We start from the raw sequence: 26086 nt of genomic DNA, 5'->3' as shown, positions 1-26086 counted from the left end.
ATTTCTAGTTTACCTTTTGATAATATACGTATGTAGGTACATGCTTTATAAAAATAAACGTCAACATTATTTAGGGCAAAGTAAGTATAGGTACCTACCTAAAAAACGTATAAAATAATTTATTTCAGTACCGTATTATTTAGATTTGGAATCGTCGTTGCGAAAACAGTTTATGAATACAAAAACAAATAAATATTGCTTCCTAATGATTTGAGGATACTTCTTAAACCAGTGGAAAATAAATTCTAATTACAAAGTGGTTAATAACAAAGTCTTATTATATTATATTTAACTATTATCTTATTATGATTAAATATTCATTTTCATAGTTAGGCATTCGTAATTTTTGGAATAGCCATCGTAAAAATAATGTGACGTTTAAAATTCCGTATTTACGAGGGTTGGAATAACACCCTCTCTCTCACCCTGTGCAAAGGACGAAAATACCGCTCTGCGCAACAGCAACTTCTGCAAGCTCTGTCTGTCGAAAATGTCTCTCGACGGCCAATGTTGAAACAGGATTACACATAATTCTAACTAAAATGTAAATAAAACTACAATAATACCCCATTAAAACTTGGTTGGTAGACCGTACTAGAAGAATTACATTTCGTTTTGTTTGTTTTAGGTCAAAAATGTGTTAAAAAAACGTTTTTTCCTCGGGGTTGTACCTGTGTTTTCGTCCCGTAAATTGTGTGAAGTTTCCCTTTTATTGACGTTTTACCTGGCGGATTCGCGTGAGGATTATGGATTCTTCGTGAATATCCGCAACGTGCGTGAATCAATCGGATATCCTGAGTCCTGATTGAGTTGTTCGTTTGACCTAGTTCCGCACGTCCGTTGACCTATGACAGTGAACGTCCGATTTTATTTTTAGTTCACGTCATGAGCGGTGATCTATTTTTAGTGAAGTGTTGTGGACTCTTAATTAACGTATTATTTCAGTTGTATTTCGATCTCCTTGTGACTTTACTACATTAGCCATCTATTTGACAGTTTATTATCCATCTTGGCTTGAGTAATTTGATACAATTTGCGAGCTGTCAAACGTTAATTCTTAATCACTTATTTTCAATACCAGCTCTTAGAAATGCAGCCACAAATTGATGGAATCCCTTCTCAAATTGCTGTAAATTTCACTATATTCAACGTGGATTAGATTCGTCAGTTTTTCCACTATTTATTTAGTTATTTTTTCATTGTGTCAGATGTTTCATACTTTGGTACCAATCGCTTTTCAGCCATTTTTGCAGCATTTCTATCTATTGAGTCTTATTTTTTCATTGTGCCAGATGTTTGTAAGTACCTTTGGTACCTACCTACCCATCTTTTCCTTTCTGCATTCAATTTCCATTCTCTCACGATTCTAACTAGATTACAAAAAATCTTGTAAATACAAAACTGTATATAATTATTATTATTTATTTTGTTTCAGATAAACTAATGAATTACATAATATAACAGAGCTATAGTCACAACAACAACTAAATAGCATCCCAGGTAGACAAACTACTCACACATTTTACTAAAAGGTGAGTCATTTGAATTACTTAAGTAGGTACTAGTAGTTCTGTGAATGGTAGACTTTGCATCAAAAAAGTATTTTTCTAGTTTTCTCCTGTAAATCAAAAACGAAATTTCCACTGAAGAAATTTGTAGTAGGTACATAAATACCTACCCACTTAATTATCAACCATATTATATTTTATGTTGGTAACATTTGAAAAATTCAAATAAGGAATTAAACAATTTGGCCAAAGAAACTCTTTTTTCAAACTTTCTTCATTACCATACCATAATATTGAAAAAAAGTACAAAAGAAAGTCAATATAAACACAAAAATAAATTACTGAACCATTCCAGAATGAAAACTTTATTATTATTATTATTAAAATGGCCACCATCTTGAAACGGAACCGGAACATACAAACATATGAAATGAAAAACGGTTGACCTAAAACAGGACATTGCTTAGAATCCAAACGTTGCTTCGTATGACTTGCCGTATTCACTGACCGGATCTGAATAAACACATTTTTACAGTCCATAGAGGCTGTAAAACTGTGTTTATTCCAAGAAAATGATTTCTGGAAAAGTGTTATCCATAAATTTAATACAAATTATTTTATTTTATTTTTTGTTACAAAACAGTTCCACAGTGTACACACTCCTGAAGAAAAGAAAGAAATTTTCCAACATTCCCTTCCCCTATCTCATTCTTTCCCCACTTCCTTCATTCCTCCTTACAACATTCCCAAAAATTTGAGATGCTATAGTCCCACTGGCTCCGGATTTCTTTTTCCTTACATACGTCATCAGCATAACAAGAGCATCTTGGACGCTTTTAGGAAAAATTTCCACTTCTCTGGTCTCTTGCTGTTTCCCTCCAATTCCTCAGGCATAAAGCTACAATGTTTACCTTCACATCAAACCACCTGAGCCTAGGCTCCCATCAATCCTTTGTGCATACTCTTTTGAGTGTCATTGTCAACCAGCAGACAAAGTAGTAAATGAATTAACAGTACTTAATTAAAGTACAAAAAAGACACTAGTGCAGAAAGATTAATTTGAATTATTTCTGTGTAGGTAGAATTCAACAGAAGTAATATCAATTAAACACTACAGTTCTGAAGGGGGTAATATACTTACCCCACTTGAGGGTTTTTTTACGATATCTAAGTTGTTTCTACATCAAAATTATCCCATTACTATTTTTTTATATATTAAATACTGTACCCGAGATGCATACGGATGCAACTCCAGAAACAAAAAGTTCAGGAGAGCCGTAAACCTAAGTGTTTTTAATAAATCTCTCTTTATTTCCACAAATATGATGATTGATAATTGAAAAAAAAAACAATATTTCTTTCAATTATCAATCAAAATATTTGTGAAAATAACAAAAGATTTGCTAAAAACACAACAGATTTTCTGCTCTCCTGAACATTTTGTGTTTGGAGTTGTATCTGTATGATTCTCGGATAAAAAAATTATTTATTTAAAAAAAAAAAAAAAAAATATATAGATATTAACAATATCTATCAAATTCGTGATCCGGTACTTTTTAATAATTTTCCTCACCACAAACAAGTCACGAGTGTGGCCATAAAAGTGCATTTTACTGAAAAGGGCTACAATCATACATATTTGCTCATTTTCGTAAGATTAACATTTTGCATTACTACTTGATGATTGAATGCTGGGCGATATCGATGTCCGGTTAACAATTAGTTAAGATAGTAACAATGTCCAGCTAACAATTAGGTAAGATAGTAACAAGTCCAATCAACAATGTCCAGCTAACAATTAGGTAAGATAGTGACAAGTCCAATCAACAATACCCAGCTAACAAGTCCAATCAACAATGTACACTTAACAATTAGGTAAGATGGTAACAAGTCCAATCAACAATGTCCAGCTAACAATTAGGTAAGATAGTAACAAGTCCAATCAACAATACCCAGCTAACAAGTCCAATCAACAATACCCAGCTAACAAGTCCAATCAACAATACCCAGCTAACAAGTCCAATCAACAATGTACACTTAACAATTAGGTAAGATGGTAACAAGTCCAATCAACAATGTCCAGCTAACAATTAGGTAAGATAGTAACAAGTCCAATCAATAATGTCCAGTTAACAATTAGGTAAGATAGTAACAAATATTTGAGTGTTCCTGGAATTGGCAAAAGGAATATTAAATGTCACGGGAGCTTCACGATTTTATGGGGGACCTTAGTAACCCCCTTCGGATTGTACATAATTTTTACCTTCAGTTACGTAAAGGTTAACCATGCATTAGTAATACTTCCAGGGATCAAGTATTATAGCCTTTTTGTCTGCACATTCTGAACAATTAAATACATGCACCACTTCCTAGTATGTATTACCTACGTCATGCAATCTAGGTACAAGCATGTGTCTGAATAAGGTGAGAAATATTATGGCATAAAAATATATATATCCATACAGATCAATAAACGCCGCTTCTGAGTATATCATTTTTATTATATATTATTATAAGTAGAATTTAAAAACGAATAAAACACCATTTCATTAAACGACTGAATTTGCTTATTCATCATAACCTGTCTACGTGAGTAATATATCTATGGTATACAACATCCACATCAGGGCTGCCAATTCGTGGAGAATTCCCCAAATTGCCGGAAATTTCAAAGATTTTTAAGAATTGTTTTTTTTAGGGAGAACTTTTTGTGAGGAAAATGCGGGGACATTTTTTGATTATCCAACCATATTGAAAAATGATATTTACAATAATTGTGAGAACTCCCTATATTTCGTTTTCGTCGGCAGCAAGTTTTCGTCCTAAAATGACAAGACAGTAACAAAGAAATGCTATTTTCAATAGATTTTTGTTTCATTTTGGAGGAAAAGGAACTTGTGGGGAATTTGAAAATCTCTTCATCTCTTGTGGATATTTTAGAACATATGCATTTGCAACTCTGGTCCACATTCACCTTTGAACCAATGAAAATGTTTTAATGCAGGTGTTTAAACGCCGGTAAATTGTTTATCAGGTGCGGTCAAGTATGCATTTTCGCACTTTGATTCAATACAATAACATTAGTGACGAGATGCTCACATTTTACCTAGTGTTCTTCGATGTTAAAAGCGGGAAATCTTGAGAATAAAAACATCTCTACTTCCATTGATAGAAAAAATGTAGGCTTTTTGAGACTGGTCATTGGAGACGTCACGGGTCACGTTCATAGATTCAATGCATTTTCAGGAGACCTGAAAAATTAAAACTTGAAAATTATTTTAACTATTAAAACTAACCATAACAATAAAAAAGTATACTGTATTTAAGTAAGGGACTAGTAATAGCAAGTGCTTAAAGATGTGCGCCTAGGCCTGTCCGCTGCTTTTATCTTGTTATTGTATTAAATCACCTTCTTTTGAATGCAGACAAATGCAGCGTCATATCTTACTCTCGAAAAAAACACACAATATTATATCCCTACAAAATTAAAAACAAACTCTTAAACAGGGTAAATGTGATTAGAGATCTTGGAGTCCCAATGGACAGTAAGCTTCTTTTTCAATCTCATATCGAGCATATTACGTCGAAGGCTTTGAAAATGCTGGGATTTATACTTAGAGTATGTTCGGTTTTCAAAAATCCACAAACATTTAAGATTCTCTACATATCTTACGTCTGAAGCCACCTAGAGTATGCATCAACAGTGTGGAACCCTCATAGTTCTACATATAAATCAAACATAGAAAGTGTTCAGAAAAAGTTTTTGAAATATGTCTCTTATCGCATGCGAAATGATGAAAACAATGTGTCCATGAACCTTAAAACTCTTGATCAACGCCGAGATATCAGAGACCTAGTAATGCTATATAAGATAAATAATCCACTATTTTATTGATAGCCCATACCTTTTACAAAATATTCATTTCAGATGTCCATTAAGAGTAACTCGATCTCCGGACACATTTTATATTCCTAAGAGCAATACTAATTATCTTGAAAATGTATTTATAAGAAGAAGCTGTAGCACCTTTAATAGATTATGCACAAATATCGATGTGTTCAATACGAGCCTCGCAGAATTCATAGCATTCCTAAGAGAGTAGCGTTCGATCGTTGCGGGAAACTTAGTAGTGTTAGTGTGTGTATTGTTTTTGTATGGGTTGAATCTCTAGTCTTTTTATTTTTTTGGAGATTTTCCTTTTCTACTACTTAGTATTTATATTGTATTGTATTATTTATATTCATATGTTTTTCTACCTATATATAAAATGAATCTTCTGTGGAAACTTTACTGGTTTATGCAACTTGGTAAAAATGATTTGTATTAAAATATATTTGTATAACTGTTTGTTTCCCAAATAAAATAAAATCAATGATTTGTATACAAACTTGCACCGAAGCGCCGTGGGTGCACAGCAGGCGCGCAGCGAGAAGGGAGCACGCCCGACGAGCGTCAGCTCCCTGCTATAATTCATCGCATTGAGCCCTATACTATTTAGCCTTGGGCGCGCGCCTGGGATGCTTGCTATAACTAGTGTATAAGGCCAATATTGATAAAAAGAAATAAAAAAAAATGTACTGTAATTCCCCATTACTCATTCCTGATGATATTTTTAATATTGACCAATTTTTAGATACGCTCATCTTCAGAATATAGTTAGTAACTGAGTGGTCGAAAGCATCGGGTTTGCACCCATGCATTGCGGGTTCTATCCTCGGCTAGCCAAGTGTTCCGTCATTGCACAAGCAACATTTTACTCTTGTAACTAGGGAATATTTGTCTTTTAATAATTTTTTATGCTGTCAGTAATATCATTAAAGGGGAACAGATGTGCTGCCTTTTTCATGCAATACTTAAATTTGGATTTGAGGTCAAAATTCCCCACCAAAATGAAACATATTATTTTTTATCAAAAGGTGTAGCAAATATCTAGTACGGACATGTGGTACATTATTTATTTGTGTTTTCAATTTTTTAATTTATGCCATTAAAGAATTAAAATTTTCACAATTTCAGAGGCAACTTAGGCAATTATTTTTTGTTTATCAATTAATTTTTTTGGTTTTTTTGCATCAAATCAAAATTAAAATTTTGTATGAAAAAGGTCACGCAGCCGGTCCTCATAACAAGATTAAACATATTATTTTATTCTATTTTCCTTTTCTGTTGTTAATTTTTATTATGCTTGTCCCAGCAAGATCTTGTGTGTATGTCATCGACGATCGTCCTCTTCTCAAACGCGTCATATGAGAACAAAAAAGACAGAAGATATATTTTTATTAATTATAAATGCTTGTAATGGGTTTTTACATGATATATATTTTACAAGACTTACTGAATAATACAGGGTGTATCGGCAAGTACCCGACAAACTTTAACCAGCTATTCCTCAGCACATTTGGAGTAAAAAATGTTATGGGCGCTTTGCTGTCCGGTAACATTTTTTTTACATTAAAAACAAAAAATAAATAAAAAATCCACACTCCGTCACTGTCATTTGAATTGTTTTTCGTGTTCAACAGCTGTTATTAGCAAGTGTGTCAAAAAGTGTCCTCGCTCTTTCGTACACACTAAATAATAATAGTTAAAAATGAGACGAATGGTGCCGTGCCATTTCGTTGTGATTGTAAAAGCGCGCCAACGTAGGTACGTACGTACATTATTCAACGAAACTCGAACAAAATATTGCCAGACGGGTTTTCAAACTTTGACAAAGGATAAAACATTGGTGACATGTGGTGAAAATATGAATAATAAATTTTTTATTAAAAAAAAATGTTACCGGACAGCAAAGTGCCCATAACATTTTTTACTCCAAATGTGCTAAGGAATAGCTGGTTAAAGTTTGTCGGGTACGTGCCGATACACCCTGTATAGTGACAACGGAAGTCTTTTAATGTTGAAATAACAACAAGAACTTAAAACATGAACATAATACATGGTACTCATAATTCTTCATTTAAATGTACATAATATAAGAAAAGAGAGAAAAGAACTATTTCAAAAATGCAGATGGCATAAAAATTATATAAAATAATAGGACAGGTTGATAATACGTAATTTACAATAGTAAGAATATGAAAAAAAAAATTATCGCTCCAATGTGATGCCCCTTAATAATAATATAATGCTTTACTTATATATATTTTTAAATTTTTTTTTATTAATTGCCGGAAACCCGGGCGTTTATTGCAATTACATGATACCTACATATTACAAATGTGAAAGTAACCCGCCTCACTAGAAGATTTCTGTTCTTTTATGTTGATATTTGAGGGGAATTTGTTTCCAAGTGTATGAAGGCGAGAACTAGGTACGTATGTGTGATAGTTAGACCCGTAATTATTGTTGTAGGATAATATATTTAGCCTGGTTCCTTGATTTGGTACTTTGAAGTCGATGAGATGCAGGATGGGTTCTCAAAAGTCTAGTTTGGAATACAAAAAAGTTAAGTCATTTATTTTTCTTCCATTTTTTTAAAATTTATTTATTTATTTAGACGCCGTAAAAGGCTTTTACAATATACATGATTTATGTTTACAGTGGTTCACAGGAGCGAAACAGTATTATGTTAAACAGAATAATTACTGAGAAATTATGTTGAAAATTAAACAAAAATAATATCTATCTGGTAGATATTATTTTTGTTTAATTTTCAGGTATACATAGGTACATTAGCATTTTTATTTTCAATCCATACAGTAGTTTAGTATTGAGGTTATTTTTACCTTCAATATTGAATTTGGTTGAATTTGCTGAGAACTAAGAGTTAGCTCTATTGAATCAGGGCTGTCAGTAAGACATCTCATAACAATTTTGGGAAAAATTATAGTTTTAATTAAGTATATAAAATTATTAGATAACACACTTCTGTCTGATATCTGATGTAAGTGCATTGTTTAGGTTTTGTGATAACTTATGAATAGAATGGTTTTATGCCTAATAACATTGATAATTACGACAGAGGTATGTTATTATAGCTATATTCCGTGCAGTTGAACACATCTACTACTTCTGAGAAAGCATTGCCAACTGCATGCAATCTAGGTATAAGGGAGTTTCTAAATGACGCAGTCCTGATATTGTTATTAAAATTAAAAAGAATTTTGGATCGAGTGGTTCTAGTGGGTATATGGAAGGTAATTAGGCTTAATATATCAGGGCTGTCTATAATACCATTGACAATTTTAAAAATAAAAGTCAAATCGGAAATAAGTCTTCTATCTGAGAGTTTAAGTAGGTTTAATTCTTTCATCAAGTGATTGTAATTTATTGATTCTATAGGTAGACCGAGTTTATAGTTAATGTATCTTAGGAATTTATGCTGAATTTTTTCAATAGAATCGGAGTGGATTTTAAAGTAAGGACACCAAATAGGAGAATTATATTCGATTTGACTTCGAACAAGTGAGGAATATAAGATTTTTAGTGTTGAAATATTTTTAAAGTCTCTGCCATTTCGGAGAATGAAGCCGAGCATTTTTAATCCTTTGTTGGTGACTGTTTCTACATGTGAAAGAAAGTTAAATTTTGAATCGAAAATAATGCCGAGATCGTTAATTTTACTTACAGAGGCGAGAGAAACATTGTTAATTTTGTATTGATAGTTAAGGGGTTGTTTTGTTCTGAAAAATCTTATAATGTGGCATTTACTAATATTGAGATAAAGTTTGTTAGTTTTGCACCAATCTTGAAGTTTATTTAAATTTATTTGAATGTGAATACAGTCATTTATTGTTTTTATAATTTTAAATAGTTTAAGGTCATCGGCAAAAAGTAGCACTTCAACATTTTTATCAAATACAGTAACAATATCGTTTATGAAAAGGAGAAACAGTATTGGGCCTAAATGTGACCCTTGGGGTACACCGCTAGTAGCTATGAATTTGTGTGAAAGGTTAGAATTATTTTTTACTTGAAGATTTCTATTTGTTAAGTAGCTATTTATCCATTCCAATAGTTTACCCTCAATTCCGATTTGACTAAATTTATTGAGAAGAATTTTGTGGTTAACTTTGTCAAACGCTTTTACAAAGTCTGTATATATTGAGTCGACTTGGGTTTTGTTTTCGAGTGAACGTGCTATAAAATTTTCATATAAGGAGAGATTTGTTAGTGTGGATCTGCCTGGCATAAATCCATGTTGATTAGTTACAATGATGTTAATATGTATGGAGATTTTATCGAGGATAAGTTTTTCAAACAGTTTGGGGATAGTTGAGAGCATGCAAATGGGTCGGTAATTAGTGACATCATGAATATCGCCTTTTTTAAATACAGGTGTTAGATAGCAATTTTTCCATAGGTCGGGGAAGCAGCCAGAATTTAATGATTGGTTAAATATATGACATAGTGGATTGGCTATTATTGATGCACAGTTAATTAGAAAGGCAGGACTAATTTTGTCAGGACCCGCTTTTTTCTTTAAGTCGAGTGTTTTTATTTTGCGTATAACATCAGGAACATTTATATGTAAAGCGGGAATGTGGACCGATTTCTTTGGATGAAAGGGTGGAAGTTGAACATTTGGGATATCATTATCGTAAACATTTTTGAAGAACTCGGCAAACAAATTAACGATGTCATTAGTATCACTACTACTTTTCCCTTCGAAATACATGTATGTTGGTAGGCTAGGTTTGTTTTTTCTTAGTGAGTTTACATGTGTAAAAAAGTTTTTGGTATTTGAAGGAATAGACTTTTCTGTGTTGAGTATGTATGATTGATATAATTTTTTTGAGAGCTTTTTACAGTCAGTTCTATATTTATGAAATATTTTGTAGTCTGAGATAGAGTTGCTCTCTTTGAAATTTTTGTGCCAGATTTTTTTGTTAATTATTAAGTGTTTTAAGTCATTATTAAACCATTTGGGGAACTTTGATGGTTTGAATTGAATTAAGGGAACATATTTTTCAATAGCCGTGTTGATGATGGAGTAGAAAGATTCAAGATTTTGGTTAACATTTGTGTTTTTGTCTAAAAAGGACCAGTCTGTACTTTCTAAGTATTTTGTTATCAGTGGATAATCTGCCCTTGCAAAATTGTATGAATATTTAGGAACACTATTAGAGTAAATGTTTAGGAAGTTGTTAGTAATGGTGATGTTTAAGGGAGGATGGTGGGAATCTTCGGGAAGAAGGGGGTCTATGGATTTACATAATTTTACTGAAGGATCGCTACTAAATGCAAGATCTAGTAAGTGGTGATTAGAATTGTATACGTTATTCATTTGTTTAAGACCTAGGAAATTTGACATATTTATAATTTCACGAGCATTAGCAGATGTATTAAAATGAGTTGTTGAGTTATCACTATGGGTAATCCAGTCTATATTGGGAGTATTGTAGTCGCCGATTAGCAGCATTCTAGCTTCCGGATATTTGAGCTTGAGGGCCTCTACATCTTCAATGTGGTTTACGTAAATTTGTGTAATTGATCCGGGAGGAATATAAACACATCCAAGAATGATTTTTCCTAGGTTCGTCTTGAGTAGTAGGAAAATTTGTTCTATATTTTTGTGTTTGCATTTTAGCCTGGATGAAGTTATAGATTTGGTGACTGATATTAATACACCTCCTCATTTTCAAAGGTATGTATTTTAAATTTCATGTTACATTCTAAGTAAGAATGTATAGTTTATGTGTTGAATATATATGCGAAGTTGGAAGTTAATGAATCCTAAAAATTTGTGCTGCACATGTTCAATATTTCTAAACGAATTTGTTAGTATGGAGACCACACTATTGAATTGTATTCTAACAATCTGCGTACTAGCGACAAATATACGATTTTTATAACTTCCAATGAATCGGAAGTCTTCGATAGTTCTGATTATAAATCCCAATGTCTTCGTGCCTTTATTAGTTATTTGTTGTATGTGATTTACAAATTTTAATTGGGTGTCAAACATAACTCCAAGATACTGGAACGATGACCACACATACAACCTCTCGCTGAGCTTATCTGATTGTCTCTTTTACTAAATAGAAAAAAAATTCCTTCCAAAGCATTGGCACCATAATTTAATATATATATTACTTACATATATTATTTGCACTCCGAACGTCGAAGAGTCTTTGACGCTCCTTTTTTTTTATATTTTTTTTATAGTGAATACCTCACAAGAGTCCCAACTGCTCCCGTCTGGAGCCAGTGAGACTATGGCATCCCCAATTGGGGGATGTTGTGAGGCTGAAGGTAAGTGGGGAAGGGAAAGAGGAAGGTGGGGAAGTACCTGGCTATTCAGATCTAGTCACTAAACACGGCTAAAGCCATTTGGAGCAACGTTTCAATTCTGAATGGTGGTCTTACACCAGGGCGATACTGAGAGTATCTTCCACTCTGGAACGTGCCGCAAATATACTATATATTATTTTAATTAATTAATTGTGAAATAACACAAATTAATCAAATAAAATTTATTTGCGCACGCCGGGTTCGAACCCGCGACCTTCGGAATGGCAGTCCAATGCGTTACCACTGGACTATGCCGGCCGTCAAAGGGAAATGAATCCACTCCTTCTGGTCTCCAGCTGGTTTCCGACAGTTCATTCCTAACGCTGCGACCACCTGAGCTTTGGCCTCCTTAAGACTCCTTCGTCTCTCTGGAACTTTTGCACCCTGCTGCTTTCTTCAATCATATTACATATGAATCCTATAATTTCTATACCCGCTATATCCGATTTTTTGACAAAATGATCTGAGTATGACATCTTGTTCACATTTTTGCGAGCAACAAGAGGAGCCTAAAATTGAGTTTAAAAACCCTCCTTATCATGACCAAAAACCATGTTAAAACTGAGAGTGAGAAACCAAATCCGCTATATCACACAGAAAGTTACTATCAAAACCCGCTATATCGGATTCAACCAATCACAAGCAGTTATTTTGCCAACATACAATATGGCCGCCGCTCTGACGCCACGCGCGTGTGTCAAAATGATCTACGCGTGTGTTTCTAAATCCGCCATGTCGGCTCAGTTGACTTTCAAAAGCCTCTATATCACGAAGTGAGTATCAAAATCCGCTTTATCCATTTTATTTATCGAAATTACTTAATTATTGCTAGACATATATAGAAAAATAAATGCTTTTCGAAATTTTATTACTCCAATTCATTAAATAAAAAATTGTTATGCAATTACTTATGTACGCTAGAGATGTGACAGTTTTTTGCGGTTTTCTCCAAATCAATGAAAGTTGATATAGCGGGTATAGAAATTACACGACTCATATATGGTGTCCATATACGGGTAAAGTGCACTAACTTAGGGAGGTGATTCTACGTGATAGTACAAGTAAAAAAGACATATGACTTTTTCGAAATTCCAACTTTTAGGGGTACTTTTCAGGTAAACACGTAAAATTGGTCCGCCGTGTGGGTTTCGTGTTATTACTGCGCTGTTGCTAAATCGACTGTCCCTTGCCCGAGCACTGTCATTCCGTCAGTCGTGCCGCGCTTTGTTTCAATAACTTTTATTATTTTATTCGCAAAGGATCTGACATTTTAATGTATTAAGCAGTGTTCAACTCTAAAAACTTGATTCTATTGATAAAAATTTGGTATTGTAATGTTTTCATCTTGGTGTGCATTTATTATACATCTTTATTCAGTCCGTGTTTTCTCCAAAGACTTACTTATAACATTGTGTTTATTTGCTAGTAATTTTAATTACTGTGACAATGTTTGGCTTCACTCATGAAGAATGGGTAGACATTCATTAGGTTTATGGGCTACATTATATATATACACATGGAAAGTGGACATTTTGGAAATTCAATTCAATTAAAGTAAGTAAGTGATTGATATTTAAATAATTTTATTGTTCAAAGTGTTTTACATTTTGTTAATTTTAGTTCAGTTCTCTTTTGAATTTGGTTTAAAACATACGAATTGTAGCATAATTGTAAACTTCAAACACTCGGCCTAATGTTATTGTTTACTTGCGGTTTCAATGGATACGGACCAATCACTGCATTGTCACCTCATTCTCGACAAGCTCACAGTGAATTTATCGGGTAAGTTTGTCCTCACACTAAGGATTTTTAGTGGGTATGTCTTTTTGAATGGAAAAAAAAGTTGGAATTTTGGAAAAAGTTATTATTTTTTTACTCATCATGTTGAATCACCTCCCAAAGTTAGTGCACTTTACCCCTGATACCATACTAATGGAATTGCAATACGGAGAACATATGAAGCACTTGTCCGCAACATCCTGGAATACAGCTCCATTATTTGGGCCCCTTCTGAACATAACCATATCTTAGAAATAGAAAAAGTACAAAAAAGGTTTATGCGTTACCTGTATATGAGGGAATATACATACTATCCATTCCTGTATCCATCCTTGTTCTTAACAGGAATGCTCGATTTTAATACATTAGAAGCCCGCAGAAAAATAAGTAACACTTTTTTAAGTTAATCTCTGGTACAATACACAATCCGCCTACGTTGAAAGAGGTTAACTTTTATGTCCCTAACAATTATACTCGAGGGAGATCCCATGCACTCTTATATGCTCCGAAAGCGAGGACTTCTGCCTATCAGAAAGCGCCAATAAACAGAGCGACTCAGATTCTGCATTAGCCATCGACATTTTCAATGTCACCTACAGACAATTCAGTAACTATCTTTTAACATATGTCACAAAATAGTAAAACTGCCTCTGTAAACTTTTTAATTTGTAATCTTCCCCATGATATATTGGTGTATAACCGTTTTATGGAGAACATGAAAAAATAAATAAATAAATAAAACACCCTGTATATGAAAAGCCATTTTGGTGGCGTAACTAACTAACTAACCATCCCACATTTCTCCTGGGTAGGCAGATAGGTTAGACCGCCACACAACTGTCTTGGCACACACTTGTCGTGCACCCTTTCATACCCACTCTTCTGTTATTCAGACTCTTGATATGACCCGACTGGTTATGCCATATTGTCTTCTTCGGATGAGCTGCACTTCTTCTACCATTCACTTTTGCGTCATTTATTCTCCCGGTACTCCTGTCTTCGTTCATCCTCTCCACATGTTTAAACTATCTTATATACTATGTCCCTTTCTTTATCTTGTTCATTATGCTTTTTTCAACCTTGTATTTTTTCTGATCTCCAAATTTGCAATATGGTCAATGTGGTTTTATCACATTTTGAATTGAATCACAATATTCCTTTTGTTTTCAGATAATAACCTACTCCGGAGACACCGCACCAAGCTTCAGTTCCTGTCACCATAAAGCATCTGCAGACTTGCCATGGATACAAGAAAGATCAAAGCCAAGAGAAAATGGAACTTACAAGGCCCTGCAAACCCTGCTGCTTCATTCTGATACCAAAATATGGCAGGAGTCCTAAATAATTCAAAATAAACCACATAAAAACCTGGTTCTGACATCATCAAATGTTGTTTTGTGTTCAAAATTCATCATAGATAGCTTGGGATCGAACGAATTTATAATTAAACGCACACACGAGGGTAATTCAAAACATTATTTCATCAAAAGGGATCAATCTACACCTAGAAATCATAATAACCCTAATTAATTACGCAAGGAATCGCTGTTAATCTGTTTAAAAAATTTATAATTATATGATGGAAAATACTCAAGGAAGCTAAGAATTGAAGTGGAAGAAGCGATTAATTGATATTTGAAGGTTAAAAACACTCATCGCTTAAGAACAATTGTTTATAATTTTTACGCATAAATATCTCTTCGCTTTACGCATTTATATAGCTTGTCTTCCAAAATGTAATAAACACACACATTGTCCGTTTGAACTGACGTCTGTATACAAAAACATCTCCAAAAGAGCCAAAGATGAGACATTTTTCCAACTGAATTAAAAAATACTCCGCTTTGCCAAATATTTCTCAAAAATATGTACAATTTGGTAAACATTTAATGATTTTCCGAAGACAATAATTTAAATGTTTGATTTGCCAATTTGAATTAAATTGATATCACTTCTAGTGTTGTGATTTTGCGTTAAATTAAGCGATTATGGATCGTTAATATTCGAATACCATACAATACACGTTGAAAGAAATTGACGCAAGTTAATAACTAATAGGAAGGAAATCTCAGAAATTAAGTTCGAATGCATGAATTTGCAGCCAAAACTATGTTGAATTTGCACATTTTATGACATAAGTTTTAACTAGGCTAAAGTGACTATTCAGTCATTAGACAGTCCATAAAAGGTTGTGTTTATATTGGCCTAAAGGGAGGATATAATTAATTTTGCTCTTGCTTTTAGAAATGAGAGAAAATCTCTGACTTTAGATTTTAAATATCTGTCTAAGGAACAGATGATTGCACATTTCAACTACTGTAGATTATACATACGACAAATTGATTGATGACAGAGTTGACTAAAAGATATTGAAACTAATAAACGAAAAGGATAAATATTAAACCAATTGACTCAATAAGTTGCAAAAATATGAACAAGAAAAATCCAGGAAAGCATAATATATAAACATTCTAAGTTAGATGAATTCATTTCTGATCATGAAAAATAAGGCAAAGAGCATAACTGGAGTAACTCTCTTTTGGACAAATAATAATATAACAGTAATGCTTTGTAGCAATTTGAATACAGTAGCTGAAATAAAAGATGTGTACTGAGTTTTGAGTTCGGAGAAAAGTCCAAATAATAGGACGGAGAAGATTACTGAAGGATGTCAAAGAGAATAAACGAAAGGTTGTCATAAAAAAACAGGCACTGAGATTTGAATTACAAACTTACGAGAATAGAACAGAAGACTAAATTAGCAAATGCCGAAGTTATTAAGCTGCTCTCATAAGTATGAGATTCATTGGGATATTGGCAAATACCCCTTTATATTGACAGTTAGTCAGCTGTTGTCCCCATTAGTAAGAGATTGAGACACAAGAAGAGGGGAAATCTGTCAGCTCTTCTCAGATTGAGACACAAGTGCTCAATATATTGAAAATTATTTATCTGTTGTCCTCAGATTGAGAGACGAGTGCCCCATATTGAAATTTTTTCAGACTTTGCCCCCGTGAGAAAGAACGTTACTACGCCATCGTCCTCAGCTTTAGACACATGCTCTCTTTATATTGAAAGCTATTCTGCTGTTGTCCTCAGATTGAGAGATAAGAGCTCTATATCGAAAGTTGTTTAGCCGTTGCCCCAGGTAGAGAGACAAGCGCTCGTATTGCAAGTCATCCAGCCGTTGTCCCGGTGGGTAGTGATCAGTGACCGGTGATGTCATTGGACCGCCCGGAGCAGCGGCGGTAGCAAAGCTGTGGCTCGCGGAGGAGACGGAGTGGGGGGCGGAGCGGGGTGGCGCCATGAAGAAGCAGAATGTGCGGACGCTGTCACTGATCGTGTGCACCTTCACGTATCTGCTTGTAGGGGCAGCCGTCTTCGACGCCCTGGAGTCCGAGACGGAGAAGCGGCGCTGGGAGGTGCTGCAAGGTATCCACTTTTTTATCACATCACTTTTTCTTCTTTCATATATGTTTATATGTTATTCATTGTTAAATGAAATGAAACACTTTTTTAATTCTTTTAAGATGGACCGATTTATTTATGTTATAATGCAACGTCTATTGTAGCCTGAGCTTGTTTTTAGAGAGCGGTAGGAAACGGAAGCTATCCTTTACATAGACAATAGACAATGCAACAATAAAGTGGAGGGGGTTTGGAGCGCCCTTTATTGAAATTTATTCAGCCCTTGTCCTCATGAGAGAGAAAGTTATTCAACCTTTGTCCTCAGCTTTAGAGACAAGCGTGAGGGGAATAACAAGGTCTGCGAGCCGGTCTGGGGCCTCAGATGTCGCCCTGTGGACCTCGTCGATTCCTGTGGGGAATGAATTGAGCATGCATTAGTTAACCATATGTTCGGTGGTCTACACCGCACCGCATCCACACATTGCCGCACATCTCACACGATCCCCCCTGTGTATCGTGTATGCACAAAGCTGTCTGAGCATCTTATCCTTTCGATAGAGGACCAGAACCGTGTCACTAATTAGATACTGTGATTGCAATAGGCTGAGCTCACTTATTTTGTGGATAAAGCTTTTAGTAAGAATGTGTTTTAATTTAGTTAACTGATTAATTGCAGACATCGAGTACATGGTGATCAGCAAGTACAACATCTCCCCTGAGGACTTCAAGGTGATGGAGACAGTGGTGCTAAAGGCAGAACCCCACAAGGCTGGCCAGCAGTGGAAGTTCACAGGGGCTTTCTACTACGCCACCACCGTGCTGACCACCATAGGTGAGTCTCGTCTTCATTAAGAGTTCTGACTTCTAACCTCCTGTCGGTTTTCTGCTCTCCCTTTATCTATTACACATGTCCAAACCATCTAAATGACTTTTAACCCCTAGAATGCAAGCCTATCCGGAGCGGATATGATAGTAGCTCTCCACACTTGCCTTGATTTTATGGTATTTTGAAATTTTAATAAATACTCCCAGCATACTAAAATGATATATATTTTATTAAATTATCTTAACACATTGCAGTCGGGCGCTTCAAACAATAGAATCTAGCCTATAGCAGGTGTTTTTCGCGATTAGCGCATAAATATATCGCTTTCCTAAAATTGACACAATTTCTAAACCAAATAATATTTTCAATTGAAATTTTCAAAGAAATCATATATGACATTTGATCATCAACAATAAATTATAATTGCTTTGATTACATCATAATTTCACCACATTTCAAAGCTGAATATAAAAACCTGATATTAACTCAGTAAATAGCATTCAATATTTGAAAATTCCAAGTAAAAGATAACATGTTTATTCATATCATATAGTTATATAATAAATAATAATATATATTTGCCGTGCTCGCAATTTTACAATCGCTGGATGTGTGAAATCTGATTGCGTAAATTGAACAGTGTCGTCTAAGGTCGAAGGCGCACACTCAATAACTCATATGTTTGATTGCTTCTTGTCAAAAAAGAGTCTTTTGCGGTTGTCTCGCCTAATTGAAGAGCCCATTCCACTTAGGAATCATAGTATTTCACGCTGATAACAAACCCGTATAGTGCCGTTTCCCGCCAAAAACCGACAGTTGACAAAAACGGCATTTGCCGTGTCCCGCAGTTAACCGACAGTCCGCGAAAAACGGCAAAGGCCGTGTCCCGACGACATGTGTTAATATTATTCTAGGTTGTGGTTTTGTCACTTGCAAATATAATTATTTTTTCTAAGCATGTCGCAAAATTTAATTACAAAATCATAATTTTTAAACTTACATTTATGTTAATGGCACATGTTTGCCATTTGTATTTAAATAAATTAATATATAATTCAGATTTTCAAAAGTCATAGTAGTGTCTTATTTATTTACAAGAAAGCCCCTTATGACAAATTTATTGTGATAAATGCTTATTTAGCTAGATTAAAACTCAAGAATGTTTTCATATCTCTTCATTATATTATATTTTTTGTGACACTAGAAAGAGAAAAAAACATTTCTCTGAATATGTAATAATAAATATTTTTGTTATTTGTTTTTGGGGTGTTATGCCGTGTTGCGCTAACTCCTTCTTTAGCCAGCGTTTCGGACAGCATTGCAGTGTCCATCATCAGGGCAGATGTGATATTGCAAATAACACATCTGCCCTGATGATGGACACTGCAATGCTGTCCGAAACGTTGGCTAAAGAAGGAGTTAGCGCAACACGGCATAACACCCCAAAAACAAATAACAAAAATACTTTTGGCCGTGAAAATCTTAAATCATATTTAATAATAAATATGTATAATTTTGATATTCCAATATGTCATAAAATGCATCAGTGTTTTCCCATTGATTAATTTTTCATCTATCGCCATTCATACTCTAGACATGGATGAATAAACGTCGACAGCTAATTTACTCTACTTATTTGCTTTATTTTCGATATGGCCATGCTTGTCCCCGCCTTTTTTTTTTGAGGTTATCATCATTCTTTGTTACCAAATATCTGGTTTGTGATTTGTAGGTTATGGCCACTCCACCCCCTGCACCATCGGAGGAAAGCTGTTCACCATGTTTTATGCAATTGTGGGCATCCCGCTCGGCCTCGTCATGTTCCAGAGTATCGGTGAAAGGGTCAACATGCTTAGCAGGTGTGTACTATAATCCTTTTCTTCTTTTTGATGCGTTTCTCTTACTGAAGCTGGGTCGGTACCATTCTCAAGTTGAGAATCGCAAATGGCATTGTTTTTGACTGACAGGTCCGGGGCTGTCTTCCGCTAGTAGCCCTAGCGTATTGTTAGGTGTTCAGACTGTGACAAACAATGGCTACAGCTCCTTCACACCCTGAACATGATCAATTTTATTTAACACTATATGACATGTACCCGACGTTGCTCGACTTTTCTCTACTTTCAAATATAAATCCATGTATTATATATATTGTAACGTGATTGTCACCACATATTATATTAAACTCACCGTATACCGGTTATATGCTCCACCATAGCTTGCAGCAATAAGGGGAATTGAAATGATGACACAGCAATATCAATTGTGATATAATAACATGAATTTGAATGAAACATGAAACTTCTCGGTGTCAATTTAGATTCAGACTTTTCGTTTAAAAGTCAAATAAATAGGACTGTAAGCACTCGTTTTTTTCACCTACGACAACTCAAGTCTGTCTGAAGAAACCTTCCTTCAGAAGCAACAAAACTACTTATCAACTCTTACGTAGTCTCACGTCTCGATTACTGCAACGGCATTTATGCCAGCCTTCCAAAATATCAAATTGACAAACTTCAATCAGTGTTTAATGCAGCAGCACGGCTCATAACCGGGGTTTCAAAATATTTGCACATTTCAGAACACCTTCGTAACCTTCACTGGCTCAAGTGCCCTGAAAGAATCCAGTACAAACTGTGCTGGATGGTGTTTAAATCCATCAATGAAATGGCCCCACCCTACATCTCTGAACTATGCTTCCCGGAAAACACTGGTCTGAGGCAGTCAACGCTTAGATCAGCAACATCAGCAGCTGTAGGCAGACTGATAGAACCTATGCGCAAGCCAAATACTAAGTTTGGTGATCGCGCTTTCGCAGTATCTGGGCCGAAGGCTTGGAATAAACTCCCTCCGGAACTAAGATCCATAACAAGTCCAACAGAATTCAGGTCTAAACTAAAAACTTACCTTTTTAAGCTGTCGTACCCTTAAATTAAATATACCAATCCTAAGAGAAAGTCCAGTTATATTCAATTTTTCAATTAAGTCCTAAATCCTGTATCTAAATTTCGTCAATAAACAATTAGATAATGTTAATTAAGTTTTTATCTCAAGTGACCTACCAGGTAAGTATTGTACTGTATATTTTCTCCATAAATAGTTAAGTAATAACATAGATCACTGTAGAAATGTATTATAAGTTTGTACAGCGCCCTTGAGGTGTTTTTGCACAAAAACGGCGCTATACAAGTCATCCAAGTATTATTATGTAGCATAGGCTTTATTTAAAACCTATAAAGTGAGATAAACATTACCATTTTGCAGCCAAATCGACGTTTCTTACCAATTTCGTGTGTAATTCTTAGTTTAAATCTCCCGCCAATGTCACCTGCTAGTTCCAAATGCATCCTTGAGGCGGCGCCAGTAGTGGGACGCCACCAGTGACGCTATAATTTCATGCTTTAGCATTTATTTTGCGAAGGTCAAACACGTTTGGTTTGTTTACAAACATCAAATACCGTAAAATAACCTGTTTTTCAGTATTTGCGCAAAATTTACATATTTTTTTTCGAGGTTATTAACAGTGTGACTGTTCGAACTCCGTAAAATTGCGATTTATAGAGTTTCGTGTGTTTTTGTTTAGTGTTTTTTTGTGGTTTCTTTGTGTTTTCGCGATTATGTCGGATTCCGAACGTTCCGAGAGCGGGGAAGCCGAATTCTCGAGGGCGGAAGTCATGAAGGTGATCCACACGGACACGCGGGGAAAGCGTTCGAGGGTCTGCGCGGAAGACAAAGCCAAAAGGCAGAGGGTTTGTGAATTAGCTCCCGCCGACCCGCGAATTGACCTGTTAACACAGCAGATGTCCCAGATGCAGGAAATGTTGCGTCTGCTGCTAGAGAAGCGTTCGTAGGCTCCCGTCCGTGGCGCCTCGGACGACGATGACGAGGACAGCATCTCCCTGGACACCCCTGCGTCGCTTCGGGAGGAATTGGCAGGAGATTTGGGAATGGGACTCATCCATCCGAATAAGCCGTCTCGCGACTTGGATCTCGGGGAGTGGACAACTGACCTAAAGCAGCCGAAGATACCATCGGCCGACCCAGGGAGGGTGAAAAAAGTGGAGCTCCTTCAGCATCTGGGGACGGCCAACTGGAACAATGTCCGCTACCTCGAGATCCAGAAGTCGTATGCCGCAACCCCCCTCTTCTCAATGTTGGCATTGAACCCTGAATTGAAGCGCCTAGCTCAGGAGGAATCGGCCAGTACCTCAACGGACTCCTTCTGCGGCTCCCTGACCAATGCTCTTTCCCTGCAGGCTGATCTCCTGAAGGCCTCCTTGCAGGAGCTGGTCAACTGGAGTGCGGAACCGGGCACGAAGCTGAGCACTTCCACTCTTTTCGAGAAGGTGCAGTCTCTCTTCGCGGCGGGGTCTGAGTCCCAGAAGGTGTCCAAAGACATCATGCAGATGGTCTGCGGAAAACGGGCTAGCCACATTGAGTATCGACGAGAGGGGGCATTGCGAGGCATCAGTGACGGATACGTCCGAGATGCCTTACGGAAGATTCCGCCCACATCGGAATATCTCTTTGACCCGAACCTCCTGTCGGCCCAGCTGGATAAGTTAGGGGGAGTGAAGAAGTGCCTCGCTCCTCAGCCTAGCACGTCGCGACCAGCTCCACCCGTCAAACCTGTGACTGTGCAGAGCTCGCAGCCCTTTCGTCCTAGAGTGCAGCAGGGAAGAACCATCGCGAGAAGGGAGCACCCTGAGAGTCGAGGTCCGGAACCAGCCCGTAGGGCCGCTAAAGCTTTCCCTCCCCGAGGTAGGTTCCGGCCCAAGGAAAGAGCAGGGAAGCCAGACCGTAAGAGGTTTTAACAGTGGGCCCTCTTTTCAAGGGGGTCAGTTGCGCTCATTCGCAGGTGAGTGGAGGAACCTTGGCGCCCCTACTATCATCCTTAAGATGTTAGATGGCTACCGAATTCCATTTTCATCAAAACCTCCACTAAATAATAATATTGATTTATTTAACTCCCCTTTCGCCACTAAGACTTCTGTGGCAATGACAGAACAAATAGAAAAACTCAAAGCCCTTAAGGTTTTAGAGTCGGCACCTGCCACTCCCTCATTTATTTCTAACATGTTTCTGGTCCCCAAATCAGATGGCTCAAAGAGGCCGGTCTTTAACTTAAAGTATTTAAACAATTTTCTGACTGTCAGTAAATTTCGTCTGGTAAACGTTTATCGAGTTCCTACTTTTCTACAACCGAATGACTGGATGGTTAAAGTGGACCTCACACATGCTTACTTTCATGTACCTGTGAGTGAGCAGCATAGATGTTTCCTTAGACTTATCTATAGGAATGAACTCTTGCAGATGACATCCCTCCCCTTTGGCTTGGCCACCGCACCTAAGGCATTCGCAACCTTCACTAACTGGGTAGCGCAGGAACTGCGGAAGAGAGGGATGAGAATTCTAGTGTATCTGGATGATTTTTTTATTAGTAAACCAATGCCTGCCTACTTTAAAACAGCAGTCTATTGAAATGGTGGAGTTTTTGCAAGGCTTGGGATGGCATATACAATTTGATAAGTCAATATTAGAACCATCACAACAAGTTCAATTTCTTGGTATCAGCTGGAATACTCTAACTAATGAAAAGTCTCTCCCTCAGAACAAGGTTTCAGCCCTATCTTATTTGTTAAAGGGTTTTATTCAGACAGGTAGGTGGTCACTAGATAAGGGGCGCAGCCTCTTGGGCTCTTTAAACTTTGCTAGTTTTGCAGTTCCAAGAGGCAGGCTCAACAGCCGGTACATACAGAAAGGGTGCTTAGGACTCAGACACTACCACCCTTGGGAGTCATCACCAATTCCGGCAGCTACCGCTCGGGAATTGAGATGGTGGGTTCGATCGCTCACCATGACGTCACCTATACATCTGCCGCTGTTTGAGCATTACCTGACAACCGATGCCTCTGATCAGGGTTGGGGTGCCCAGCTGGACGAAAAGCTTCTCAGCGGTGTGTGGGCTGATGACCAGCTGAATCTTCACTCCAATGTAAAGGAGATGCTCGCCGTGTTGGCTGCCTTGTCTCCTCACGCGCTTGAGCTATCTGGCTCGGGTCTTCTGATCCAGTCGGATAACAGGTCTGTCGTATCTTATCTCCGCAAGGAGGGTGGTACCAGATCAACTCAACTCCTGAGCTGTACTCGACTAGTGCTAGATGTTTTGGATAAACACTGTGTCTCCATGACAGCACAATACTTACCCGGTCGTTTCAATGAAGTAGCGGACTGTCTATCTCGTCATAGTGCTGTACCCGAATGGCACTTGCTACCCTCTTTCACAGAGGTAGCATTCAGAAAATGGGGACGACCCGAGATAGACCTATTTGGCTCTAGGACAGCGCATGTGGTTCAAAGGTATGTTTCTCTTGATTTTCAGGACGACGAGGCAGACTACCACAATGCTTGGAGCAGGGACTGGGACTATCAGCTGGCTTGGATCTTCCCTCCCCCGTGCCTCATGCCGAGGGTTCTTTGCCACCTGAACAGAGCAAGGGGATTATACTTGGTAGTGGCTCCTCGTTGGGAAAGGGCATTTTGGAGAGCGGATCTGAAGTGTCGGGCCTTGGGTCCACCTCTTACGATTCACAATCTAGGAGAAGCACTGATAGACACCAGGACCAACAAACCCCCTCCTCAAGTAGAGTCCTTCACTCTGGAGATTTGGCTTTGTGGGGGTGGGACAAAAACCTAACAAGATGGTCAAGTCAGCAGAAGGAACTTCTTAGATCCGGATGGAGAAGTTCTACCCTTCGCACTTATGCTCCGGCATGGCGGAGGTGGCAGCGCTGGGCGTCAGAGAATCAGCTCGATGCCACGCGTCCCAAAGCTGAAGACTTAGCCAGGTTCCTAGCCGATCTACACATCAAAGAAAAGCTATCGCTGAGTACCATTTTAGTTCACAAGTCAGTGGTGTGTACCTTAGGCTCTCCCGAAGACAATAGAGAGCTGAGCTCCAATCCGATAGTGAAGAAGATATTAAAAGGGATATCTTTAGCTAGACTAAGGCCTTCGAAACCCCCCATTTGGGACCCGAGGGTTGTATCATCATGGCTGGAGAAGAATTTGCCTCAACATATTACTCTCTTTGAAGCATCAAGGAGAGCAGCCACCATCCTGCTTTTGGCATCAGGGCGCCGAGTCCACGATCTCACATTGCTCCATTGCACAGCTGAAAGATTGTCAGTGGACAGTGAAGGCATCTCCATTTGGCCAGTGTTTGGTGGCAAGACAGATTTGGCAGACTGGCAACAATCAGGGTGGAGACTGGCTCGCTCGGAGTCTAGGAACATAGACCCTGTCTATTGGACGGAAGGAACGGAGAGCGCAGGCGATACTACCTAGCCTATTTATTACAACTTGTGGGACAGTGAAAGCGGCCTCCAGGGCAGTAATTGCAGGTTGGATTAGGACAGTCCTCAGGGATGCTGGTGTAGAGGATCCACCTGGCAGCATCCGTTCAGCAGTGGCATCTCTGAACTGGCTGCAGAATTATAAGCTGGACGATATACTGTCACGTGGTAACTGGAGAAGTCCCAATACCTTTGCCAGGTTCTATAGAAGGGAAATTGCAGAATCGGCTGGCCGAGTCAACACCGACCCATCTGTCGCTGACCTTTTTCAACCTCTGTAACTGGTTAGCTGATTTCTGGAAATCTTGCCCCTATTTTCTTTTTATTTGATTCACATTAGCATAATGTCACCAGGCGATAACAAACAATATCTCACTTTATAGGTTTTAAATAAAGCCTATGCTACATAATGAAAAAGTTTTACCTTACAATAAAACTTATATTATGTACTTAGCTTTATTTAAAACCTAGGCAAGGGCTGCCTGATGAGATCTAATGAAGCATGAAATTATAGCGTCACTGGTGGCGTCCCACTACTGGCGCCGCCTCAAGGATGCATTTGGAACTAGCAGGTGACATTGGCGGGAGATTTAAACTAAGAATTACACACGAAATTGGTAAGAAACGTCGATTTGGCTGCAAAATGGTAATGTTTATCTCACTTTATAGGTTTTAAATAAAGCTAAGTACATAATATAAGTTTTATTGTAAGGTAAAACTTTTTCATTATTATTATTAATTTAAACTTTGATTACAAGAGCAAGACTTAAATTTAGAAAATCAGGGGTGGTTGGCTATTTGATAGCACAACGTAATTTGAACTCGGCCACGACATTTACTCGTAAAATTATATTAACTATAAAGCTTAAGATAAGACATCACCACTGAGCGCCAGTCTAGAAAACTCTTCTAAACGAATTTATAAACATGGTGATATCTAAGAGATTATGTGTCTAATTCGTGTGGATTAATATAA

At 37.1% G+C, this 26086-nt stretch overlaps 1 protein-coding gene and 1 long non-coding RNA gene across 2 annotated transcripts in view; both read left to right on the top strand.

Annotated features, from left to right (window-relative positions):
* Positions 1 to 487: 487 nt before the first annotated feature.
* LOC149409885 (uncharacterized) lies at positions 488 to 15029 on the top strand. The gene is made up of 3 exons (XR_016305088.1): positions 488 to 544; positions 1436 to 1532; positions 14695 to 15029. It is a non-coding gene; the product is annotated as an uncharacterized LOC149409885 (long non-coding RNA).
* Positions 15030 to 16829: 1800 nt separating this feature from the next.
* LOC149409884 (potassium channel subfamily K member 3-like) overlaps positions 16830 to 26086 on the top strand; it is a 35058-nt gene continuing 25801 nt past the window's right edge. The window contains exons 1-3 of the mRNA XM_089649358.1: positions 16830 to 16956; positions 17609 to 17764; positions 19491 to 19617. Of these exons, the coding sequence (XP_089505484.1) occupies positions 16830 to 16956; positions 17609 to 17764; positions 19491 to 19617 (410 nt within the window). The remainder of the gene's footprint in view (positions 16957 to 17608; positions 17765 to 19490; positions 19618 to 26086) is intronic.

Source organism: Hesperophylax consimilis, chromosome 29 (assembly GCF_061612785.1).
Source record: "Hesperophylax consimilis isolate HC1 chromosome 29, BYU_Hcon_1.0, whole genome shotgun sequence".
Classification (NCBI taxonomy): Eukaryota; Metazoa; Arthropoda; class Insecta; order Trichoptera; family Limnephilidae; genus Hesperophylax; species Hesperophylax consimilis.
Note: the sequence above shows the minus strand (reverse complement) of the source record. Positions and strands in the feature narration are given on the sequence as shown.